This window comes from Vipera ursinii (genome assembly GCF_947247035.1).
Source record: "Vipera ursinii genome assembly, chromosome: Z".
NCBI classification, from domain to species: domain Eukaryota; kingdom Metazoa; phylum Chordata; class Lepidosauria; order Squamata; family Viperidae; genus Vipera; species Vipera ursinii.
The window spans coordinates 102,531,516-102,543,810 of NC_139517.1; the positions used below are offsets into that span (position 1 = coordinate 102,531,516).

General features: G+C 34.2%; 1 protein-coding gene across 4 annotated transcripts in view; it reads right to left on the reverse strand.

Moving 5' to 3' along the window:
• MLLT10 (MLLT10 histone lysine methyltransferase DOT1L cofactor) overlaps window positions 1-12,295 on the reverse strand; it is a 127,564-nt gene that overhangs the window by 25,204 nt on the left and 90,065 nt on the right. For all 4 annotated transcript variants that reach the window (XR_014494248.1, XM_083377983.1, XM_083377982.1 and 1 more), the window contains one exon: window positions 8,078-8,250. Coding sequence is in view for 3 of the 4 variants with exons in the window: in XM_083377983.1 (XP_083234109.1) it covers window positions 8,078-8,250 (173 nt within the window). In the remaining variant the exon portion in view is untranslated. The remainder of the gene's footprint in view (window positions 1-8,077; window positions 8,251-12,295) is intronic.

Here is a 12,295-nt window from a genome sequence, read left to right on the forward strand (position 1 = left end):
AGCATTCCTAGGAGTAATTTGTGTGGGTGTGAGGATGGGGAGGATTAAGTGACTATTCATCTGCCATTTATAAAATTAACCCCAGGTGTTAGGGTGGAGCATCTAGTTTTTTCTTCTTCTCCAGGGATTTTCCCCCCACTTTTCTTTCCCCATGGATTTAATTAAATACCTATGCCACTCTATCAGATATAGGACCACCTCCAACTTCCTGACCCTGGAATACCACATTTCAAAGTCTATTACCAAGGGAAACTCTGCTAGCCATAAATCTACACCACAGAGTTTTCTGAGGACACATTACAGGCTGCCAAGACAGATGTGTCTTTCTATCTTTCTACCCATGGCAACCACCCAAATCAGAAGATCTATAGGAAGGACATAATTTCAAATTGTATTGTTCATTTTATTACTAATTCTCAAAAATATTAGATACAACTGAAATAAAGATGCAACTGCATTTAACTGGCAAGCCATTACATTCTATTTCAGTGCTTTTGAAGCTCCTTGACCATCTGAACTTAAAAAGACTACATCACAAAATTAGTTAGACATATTTTTGTCAGGCCCTTGTTTTATGAGACAGATATATTTAATTTGCATAACCAAATATAGGAAGTATAAACTATCTGATATTATAAGATACCTGTCAAATTAAATGCATTCATATTGATTTAATAACAAATATATTAACACCTAACAGTTAAAAGCCAAGATAGTAACAGTATGTCTAAAGAAATGAATATCTATTACTGTCCTCTATAGAAGGATAAAAACAAAATTAAATGGCAAAGAATTAAATTTTTAATTATATGGAAGACTTCTAAATCTCAGCAGAGTTATTGCTTTACTACCCAACCTTGGACATGTCGCAATTTTACCGGGTAACTTTTAAAATAGAACCGTTAAAAATTGTTTTCTTAAAAATATGAAAATTGAATATAATTGCACATTATTTAAAGATTAATCACTTTTATCCTCTAAAAGATTTTGTACTAGCTTGATTAAGGTATTCCTACATTTATTGCCTTAGCATCCTTTCAGAGAATACAGTCACATATATATGCATATTGTGTTATGTAATGGAACCGTATGTGTCTGCACACGAATTTATGAACATATATATAAATTCACCACCAGTAATTGTCTTACGAAGCTAAACTGAAGTAGTGCTTCTCTTAGTTCATCAGAGAGGTCAATGTGCCTCAGTTGCCTGGAGACTGATGGTTGCTACAGCAGCATCAGATAAACCCGACTAAATAAGCTTCAGCTTGAAGGCAGAAACCATTTACTGCCGGACTGAAGCCTGATGCGGCTGTTTCAGCATGCAGTGGTGTGCAAAAGATTACACAACTCTTTAGCAGTCTTACTGAATTATATTTCTAAGGAGGCATATGTTACTGAAATCAGATTATTGAGCAGTAAATATTTTAACTGAACCAAACATCACTATCACAAGCAACTATGATTCTTTTGTTCCTATAGTAGAGTCACAGGTTTATTTGAAATTTCTCTTCTGGTTGTTAATTCTACTCTTTACCCCAGAGTCTATAGTCAAAATGACAACCTCAAAAAGAAGATTTTGCTTAATTTTATCTAGTAATAGATATTCAGATTAGACATTATGAAATTACATTTTAAATAAAGATGATCATAGAAACATTCTACCATTTGCTGGGTACATTTTCACAGAAATATAAATGTAAGTTAACAAAAGCATTTTTGTTAACATCTGAAAATATGGGATCATTTGGGAATCCTTATGTTAATGGAAAGAGAAAAAATTGATTAGATATTGCTTTTTTTATACTACCTGCCAGCAGGGGTCACTCTGGAATGTAACAAATACAATACTACTTTTCAAAAACAGAAATTCAGGACAATTTGTTAATTGTCCCACATACTTTGTGCAAAGAACTACTGTAGATAGTAAACATTCCAATATAAGTTACATAGTACTGTTAGTCTATTCCTATTTTCAGGAAAAAAATTTAAGATCATGTTTGTATTATCTCTCACTATAGTTAAAAATTTGAAAAACAGAATGGTTGTCCAAATATTATAAATGTTTACTGTGGTTGATCTGTGAATGTTGTTCAGGATACTCCAAAGAGAAGCTTTCCTGTTGCACAATTTTAATCATCTACTGAGAAGCAAATCCCCATGAATTCAATGCCTTTAGAGCCAGGTAAATAGTTAGGCATTCTAGCCTTTCTGATAAATTTGAATTTATTAGCATTTTGCTGCATTTCCAGAATAATAAAGTTCTGTGATAATCCATGATTGCTGATTACAATTTCTTTTCTAATGTAATTAGGAATTCCATATACTTTATTTGGACTATGCAGAAAGGCAAGAATTCACATAATCTGAATTCCACAGAAACAAGGAAGAAAAAAAAAGAAATTGCTATATAAAAAAATTAGGTAAAAAAAGATAACACTGATTAAAAATTGAAATAAACAAAATTGTACGGCCCATATGGGTAACAGTTCCACATAATAAAAACAGACTTGAATATATTTTACTTAAAAATAAATTACTGAAAAATATTTCAGAATTATGATTCTGCACTCACATCTTTTAGCAGCAACCTTCTTCCATTTGCTGGTCTTCATATAGCCAAACATCTCAGCTGAGTAAAAAAATATTACCATACTCAAGAAAATATTGAGGTTTCCAAAAGTATCAAAAAAAGGATTTTAGAAAATATTCCAAAATACTTCACTATAACAATGTTCAGTAGCCAGGGAGGGTTGATTTATTAGTGGGGAAGGGGAAATGAAACAGCATATCTTGGAAAAGAACATGTCTGGAGTCAAACAATTGCAAATTGCAACTCATTGCAACTTCCTTCTATATACAAATGATAATTAAGCAATTTTGTACTAGGCTTCTTTGCATTTTTCCTCTTTACCTAAGGAAGAATTGTGAACTCTAGGAACTAAAAGAATTTGTGGAAAACATAGCTTAAATATGGAAAATATAAAAATAAGCCCATTGTATCATTATAAACAGCACAATATACTTTAGACCAGGGCTTTTCAACCAGTGGTACGGGTACCACCTGTGGTACATTGGCACCTGGCAGGTGGTACGCGACCATCCTAGAAAAGTGAGCGGGGGAGGGGAATGAGCTGAACAAGTGGCAGTACCGCACAAGCCTGAGTGAGAGATGTCTGGAACTGCAGGGCTGTCAGGGCTCAGTGGAAGCGCCAGGATCAGCGCCAGGCTCCAGCTAGAGCTCAGCACTGATCCTGGCACTTCTGCTGAGCCCTGAAGAAGCGCTGGTCAACTGGAATGTACGGTCACAGTGTCCCAGGGTCATGTGAAGTGACCAAAATCTGCTGCAACCACCCAGCAGTGGGGGGAATAAAACCAAACACCCACCCCACCCCACCTCCACTGCCAATCCTCAACAGAAATGCTCACAACAATGAAAACCTTGGGCAGGAGGAAGAGTGCTGCCAGGTGGGCAGGCAGGTGTCTTCCTCGGCTGTGGCTGGGGGGGGACTTTTTTCAGTGCCATTATAACTTCGAACATCCACTAAGAGAACTGTTGTAAGTTGAGCACTACCTGTACTTCATCACTTCTTTTTTTTTGTCATCAAGTTTTTGACACCTTGCTAGGCGACTGGTGGTACTCAGAAATTGCCATATCCTAAAAGTGGTACAATGGATGAAAAGGCTGAAAAGCCCTGCTTTAGACAACATCGGCTTTCTCTTTTCATGAAGGGAAGGAAAGCTATCTAACGTGCAACGAATTCAAATGAAATATATTTTAAGAAGAATAAAAAAGTGAAGACAAAGCCACACAGTAATAACTTTTATAAAATGGGATGTAACACTTTCATCTTAGGAGTAAATGTGTGGAAAAGGAGTTAAAAGAGGAAAAAACCCTAAATATTTAAGATATTAATTGTAAAACTAAACTACAGCAATAAATAAGCGAATATGTTAATATTCAATACTTACAGTGCAATCCTATTTTGCTTTTCTATGGAGTTTATTTTCAGGTGTACAACACATAACACATTAGCATAACATAAACAACTTGTCAAAAAAAATCTAACATTCACTTTTTCAGAAGCATTAAAGGAACAAATAATTAGCAATTATTATTCAACATTTGCCACCTATTATCTATCCTCTTTCTTTGGAATAAAGAGGTTAAAAAGCTGCTAATGGCTTTCTAAAAATGAATTTATCCAATGTTAGCACATAAGTAATAAAAAACACAAGCTATTGATATATGACATCATCTAACTGAATTCCACAGATATTCAAAACAACTGCAGTAAATGTATGTGTACATACAGAGAACACTAGAATGAATTCAAAAGTAGAAACATATAATTAAAAGCACTGTTATATAATTACATATACAGGTAGTCCTTGACTTATGACTACAATTGAGCACAAATGTCTAAGCAACATTTGTAGTCATAAGTCAAGGACTACCTGTATGTGTGATTATATAACAGTTCTTTCAATAAGCGAGACATTTTTAAAGTGAATTTTTCCCATTTTATGACTTTTCTTGCCACAGTTGTTAAGTGAATAACTGCAGTTGTTAAGTTAGTAACACAGTTAAATGAATCTGGGTTCCCCATTGACTTTGTGGGTCAGAAGGTTACAAAGGGAGATCACATGACCCCAGGATACTCCAACCGTCATAAATATTAATCAGTTGCCAAATGTCTGGATTTTTATGGGAGAAAGTGGCAAGAAGGTGTTAAGCAACAAGGGAAAAAGCAGAACTGGTTAACTTTTTTTTCCATCCATCTTTACACAAGAGGAAAAAACAGTCCAATCTATCAAAAACAGTAAAAAACAGATTAGGAATACAAGTTATAATTGGCAAGAAAATGCTAAGTGAGCACCTATCCACCCTAGACTAGTTCAGCTCACCACCACCAGATGGATTAGACCCCAATGTTCTGAAAGAACTGGCAAACATGATCTCAGAGCCACTGAACTATATCTTTCAAAGATCCTGGAACACTGGGAAACTACCAGAGGACTGGAAAAGAGCTGAAGTAATTCCCATCTTCAAAAAAGGGAAAGAAAATAGGCCCAGATTCTGGAAAAGGCAATCAAGCAACGAATCAGCAAACACCTAGAGGCAAACAAACTTATTACCAAAAGCCAACATTACTTTGTCAAAAACAGATCATGCCAGACAAATCTTATTGCATTCTTTGACTAGGTGACAAAATTAGTGGACCAGAGGAATATTGTGGATATAATTTACTTGGATTTCAGTAAGGTATTTGATGAAGTAGACCACAACCTACTATTTGATAAGATAGAAAAATGTGTATTAGACAGCATCACTACGAGATGGATTCGTAACTGGCTGACCAACCACAGTACTCAATGGAACTGCATCTACATGGAGGGAAGTATGCAGTGGGGTACCCTAAGGTTTTGTTTTAGGCCCAGTACTCTTTCACATCTTCAATGATTTGAATGAGGGGATAGAATTTCACATTTGCAGACAACACCAACCTGGCAGAATAGCCAACACTCAAGAAGATAAGTTTAAGATACCAAAGGATCTTGATTGGACACTATCTAACAAAATAAAATTCAATGGTGAAAAAAGTAAGCTTCTGCATTTAGGCAAGAAATACCAAATTCAATGAAGATGATTAGAGGACTGGAGACTAAAACATATAAATAATAGTTGCTGGAATTGAGTATGTCTAGTTTAATGAAAAGAACGACTAGGGTGACATGATAGCAGTGTTCCAATATCTCAGGGGCTGCCACAAAGAAGAGGGAGTCAAGCTATTCTCCAAAGTGCCTGAAGGCAGGACAAGAAGCAATGGATGGAAACTAATCAAGGAGAGATGCAACTTAGAAATTTCCTGACAGTTGGAACAATTAATCAGTGAAACCTGCCTCCAGAAGTTGTGAATGCTCCAACACTGGAAGTTTTTAAGAGATTGGACAACCATTTGCCTGAAATAGTATAGGATTTTCTGCCTGAACAGGGGGTGGACTAGAAGACCTCCAAGATCCCTTCCAACTCTATTATTCTGTTCTGTTATTCTGATCATGTGCTATGGAGATGCTGCAATGGGCGTAAGTGTGAACAGTCATAACTCACTTTTTTCACTGCTGTTGTAACTTTGAACAGTCACTAAATGAACTGTTGTAAGCTGAGGATCTGTATAATTGAATAATTAGTATTTGCTCATTTACTTTTCATAGAAAAAAACTGTAAGCCTAAAGTAATTATATTTTTACTTTTAAAAAATTACACTTTTTTTAAATGATGACACTACTTACCGTGTTTCCCTGGAAATAAGACCCATTCTTATTTTATTTTATTTTTCCTCCAAAAGAGGCACCAGGTATTTTTTTGGGGGGGGGTAACTTTTTCACTCACCTCCAGTAACGACAGCCCCACCCAACTGACCCACTTCTGCGGCCGAAGGAGCAGCTTCATTCTGCAGCTGAGAATGGAGCTCTGACCTTCATTTTGCAATCAAAGGATTTTCCAGAAGGCCTGTGCAGCCAAGAACCAAGCTATGGATTCAATCCATAGCTCGATTCTCAGCTGCAGAGGCCTTGCAGAACCAGGCTATGGATTGACCTGGGGATGCCACAGAAGAAGCAGGCTGGCAAGGAAAGGCCTGGCTGCAAGGTAAGTGGGTGTACGGTACATGGGCAGTTTCACCCCCTCTACCCCTGCCCTAGCTTGATTTTTAGATGTGTACCTCGCCCCAAAACTAAGGCTTATTTTCAGGGTAGGTCTTATTTTCAGGGAAACACATACCATGGGCATTAAATGAAAGCTTCAGTAAATACTTCAATTTATCTCACCTGTAAAGTTGAAACTTATGAAGTGTTCTTAAAAGATTAACACTTTAAATAGTATGCAAACTTACCAGACACACCATTACAATCAATGGGACTTATTTTTGAACTATTAAGTATAGCATTTCACTTGAGTGTTGAAGTTCAAAAGTTTTTTTTAGTTCTAGTAATCTAGTAGGTTATTTTTTATGTTTAAAACAAAGAATTTTGCCTTTTGGGAATACCTGATGAATAAAAATGACTGGTAGAGTATTTATGATGACAGAAGATCAGAAGCTTTTTCACCCAATTTAGTGCTTAAAAGGTTAATGTAGTAAGGAACTTTCCTGAAATAAAACTAAGATGCAATTTAGCTTTATTAGGTCTAAGCTCTATAGGTGGATAACTAAAGAAGCTATTATAATTAAGCATGAGTTGCCTTCATTATTTTCGGAAAGAGACCATGAATAATTTCTGTAAGTAAAAACATTCATGTAGCAAATTAGATTAAGAAAAGAAATAGTTTGTTTGCTACTATGTACTATAAATAGTTTGTTTGCTACTTCAGGTATTTATATAGCTGTATTTATATATTTATAAACATTTGTTAGTTTGCCTTTATACTGCTATTATTATGATTAATAGGCTAGTTTTTATATTACATTACAGCATTTCTGCTAAGATTGTAATATATTAAGATTGTAATATATTTGCTTACAAATTTAAAGATACATTCATCAAATTATTATGCAATTAGATATGCCAAAATAAGACTCTAAGTAATTAATAGTAATTACTAAGTATAATTCAATGAAGATTTTCAAATATATTAATTACCTGGCTTTACAAATATAATGTAAAAACTATTAAACTATAGTATAGAGAATCACAATTGACTGGGCTAACATACCGTGTTAAATCACAGCCAAGTAAACAAAATTAGCTTAATATAATGAATGAATCCTATCATTGACAAAAGTGCTCAGACAAAGCAAGTACAAATAGAATACCAAAACAGAAAGTCCATTTTTAAAAAATATCTAACTTTATAGTGTGCAAATTCTGAACATTAAATCCATTTTTGAAACTAATCAAAAGTGAAACAATTAGAAATTAGCCTGGTTTTCTCCATAATACGCTTAAAAAAAAGGGAAAAATACATGTATGGTATATTCTTTCTTTAGATACATTTGTCTAAAAAAGCATATGCAAAATGCCAGTATGTCCCATTTACCACACCAATATTGACCATCAAATACTTTTAACAACCTACCTGAGTTGCAGGAACAGCTGTAGCTACAGAAGGTGCAGAAGACAAAGTTGCCACTTGCTGCACATGACCAGAAGACTGCTGAGATAAATGTGAACTGGAAACAGGAGTGCTAGATCCTGAGCCAGAGACTACATTTGGAAAAGATACTGCTACTTCATTACTGCTATAAATGCCTGTTAAAGAAATAAAGAAAACACATATGAACTAAATTATTACAAAAGCTGGAGGCTTTTTTATTTAAAATCAATAAAACAGTTATAACAGGCTTTATGGGGGGAAAAAAGATTGGTGACTATTCTAAACCAAAGCTTTGCCCTTCTATGAACTGTTCAGGAAAATATTCTACAAAAATTTAATACACTGATTGATGGGATTTCTTTGGAATTAAATGAATCTGGAGAAAGAATTTTTAAATGCAACAGAAAATGAAATAAAAAGGGAACACAAAACCTAACTACAAACTTGGTACATTTCTGATCCTGAAGTGCAGAGTTTATTGATTCAAATAAATCATGTCAGTAGGCTATAAAAGAGATTGTATATGGAAACCAATTTTCTATACCAGTGGATAAAACAGAACTATGCAAAATGCAAATGCTTCAAGGAAACTAACGAAAAGCTCATTGTTCAAATAAAGAATAATTACAAGAAATTTAAGACTGCACACCTGATCATCAGGTTATAAACAGTTTTACACTGGTATACTCTTTCTTTCTTACAAACTGTTTCTCTGAACATTTATACAGTTCACAAACATATAATTATTTCATTATAATGATTAAATCAACAAGCAAATATTTACTATTTCACTTCTATTAATGTATTCAGTCAATAACACTGAACAAGTCAAAATGTACAATAATTACATCTATTTCTTTTCTTTGGGTGATTCTATCCAAATTCTGATGACTGTCTCCCATAATTAATTTTTCATCAACATCCACATCTATCAATTATGATAGCAGTGGTCCATAAATAATATTATTAAATAATGCTGAAAGATCTTATGTATCAAATCCAAAGCTGCAAACTAATTTTCCATCTTACAGGAATAGGTATAGATAATGCTACATATAGATTCAATATACAAACCTTAGAAGTGAAAGAATTTTCAAATTAATAGTATACAGTTGGAATATTATTTTGCTGCAAAAGACCAAAGTTAATATAGTAGATGTTGCAATAATGTATAGAAGTTCACAATAATCAATTTGTATAGGAAGAAATGAAAAAAGTGTGGGAAGTAGAGGACACATCAAACTTTCCAATAAAATGTCTGATGGAATAGATTAGTAAACTTTTGACAGACATTTGTGAATAAAAACATGATGAATGGAACTATGAGGGCCAAAATTTACAATGGCCTCTTTGTTGAACACATCAAGGAAAGCTCAGTTGACCTAGGCAACTATCCATTGGTAGAGGAAGTATAACTACAGACAGCTACATAGGATTAATTCTGTTGGCTATCTTGTGGGAACATCTCTGTCTGATCATTTGACCCATTTTGCATATCTAGTTCTTAAGCTTGAAAGAAAGAGCAATCAAAATAGTCTCTCCATATCAAGACTCACTGCAAAGATCTGTAATACATATTCCAAACAGTGATTAGGTGCAAAGCCAAGCTTTCCTATTATTTAAATGGCCAATGGAGAAGAAGGCAAAAATGTCGTGAAGATTTCCTAACACCCTGCAATGATGCTTTTTGACCCAATTGTGTGGTGCTTTGGTTTCAATCTGAAGTAAGCTGATGATTAGTTAAGAATGTCATGGTTACAGAACTAACAGGAGACAAAACTTTAGTAACAATTCTTGATGGGAAAGAATTGGGTATCACACAAACTTCCATCAAAACAATATCTATGATAACATTTACAACAAATTTCAGAACAATTAGGATATTCAGTCAAGGTAAATGTTTGATGATATTTTTTTTTAAAAAATCACACAAGTGAATTAGTGGAAAGTATGTTAATTCAGCAATAGATGCTTAAAACCAAGCACATCTATTTTTAATTAAGGCAAGGTAGTCACCTTTCCTATTAAATGCATTAAAAAACTTGAAATCTTGAAAAATAGTTGTTCTCCTGACACATCTGCCAAAAGTATTTCAAAAAGTTGAAAAATGGCATTACTGAAATGGAGCTGCTTTATACCTCCTAATGAATTAATAAATGGGCATTAATTTTCCATTTTAATTAAAATTAATTTGAAAAATACTGTATACCCACATACACACACATTGTGACTGCATATCTCTCTCACTGTGGGTGTGTATATGTGTTATAAAGTGAACATCTTTCTCTGAGTATTGCAGCATATATATTCAGACTACATAAAACAAGAATACATTTTTACTAGAAAAGATTGCAGAATCTTCCTAACAAATGAATATCTAAATTTAAATCATGAGTTAAATTAATTGGATATAAATTAGATCTACTATGACAGGCTGTAAAATTTACTCTTGCTCCAAATTTAGGCATCCCTTTGTTTCTATCAATAAATTGGTATAAATAAGACATCATACTTAATTATGATTGCTGATTAAAATACAGCTACTTGCCCAAGTACAATCACTAAAGTTGATAGGTTTGAATAAACAAAATGTCTGGCTTAATGTACAGATTATGCTATAACATAATTTCCTTAACAATTTATTGGGAACTCACTGAATGTCACTGAGCTTTGATGCAATACTTTACACAATAAAGCAAGATTTCTCAAACTTTCTATTGCAAGCTTTGGGGCACAGGAGTTTCCCTTTTGCCAAATTACTGTACAGGTACTAGATTGGGCCACATGCTGGATTCAGATGTCTGGGCACTCCCCAACTGTTTTCAAACTTACAAAAACTCCTGTCAATTCCCAATTCAAGACCACCCAGCCAGGATAAACTCCAATCAATTCCCAATTCAAGACCACCCAGCCAGGACTCTATAATTATCTCACTTTCATCCACTTCTAAGGGTGATTCTTTGTGGCCTATGTTACATTGAATCATGGTGCTGTGTCTGCTTATGTCCTCCAAACACAAACTTTCTGTTTCTTCTGTATCTTACAAGGAGTCGATGCCACATGACAGGCATTGCAGAAATTGTTAAAGGCGCAAAGGCCTTGGGAGTGAATTCTGACAGTGACCTAGCTTTGAATGTGCAAACAGGGCAAGGTGTTCAAAAGCTGGATTGCAGCCAGATTGAGCTATCTCCCTGCTTAGATAAGCCAACAAATAGTTTATCCAGACAATGTGGGTGCCCTTTCTGAAAACGTGGGGGCTCTGCTAGAATGTAATATAACAGTTTTACTCAGATTTCATCTGAGAAGCCCTGTAGTAAAGAATGGCTAATGATAAAAAAAATCCCTAAATCTCTAATTCATGATCAAAATGTAAACATAACTGAAGCAACCATGTCTACAATTGATATCAGAGAATGTCCAATAAGTAATAAAAACACTACTTATAGGTTGCTAATCCAACAACACAGAATGCAGAAACCTATATCTAGAGTAGAAAAAGAACTTCTATTAAACCCAGCCAGCCATGAAGACTTTTTCAAGATTTTCTTCAACAAATGATTCAATGCAATAGATTGATTTCAAATAATCAAAAGAACAGACAGATCTTCAATCAGAAATGCTTAAGGGACATTTTTTGTGATGCAATAAACATGTAGATATTTTAATAACTAATCACCATATACTACAAGATAACGAATTAATAAAAAAATCCATGTAGTATAATTGCATTTCAGCTAAAAATACATATCTGGAATATAAATGTAATTAACAAAAATACCAGCTTTTGCTGCTATTTGACAATGATTTTCTATAGCTATACCTATAATGATGGGCTGGTTGGAAATTATATGTATTCTACCTCTTTTTTGTAATTCTGTTTTTATACACATAATTGTAAGACACTGACCTACTTAACAATGATATTTTAAGAATAGCCTAGTGCATTTACTGTAATCACATGCCTTAATTTGTGAATGAAGTGATAATATTAAAATAAAATTTGGTGGGTTACCCATTCAATAATATGCAAATTTGATCTTTTTTCCTAAATGGTTTGTATCCTCCTTTTCTTCAGGAACAACCAATAAGCTATTGTATATTTTCCCCCACAAAAATGTCCTTCTAAAGTAAATTGGGTTGAGAGAGTGACTGGTCCAAACATCACACAGTGAGTTTCCAAGGAGTTGAGTTTGTATCTCA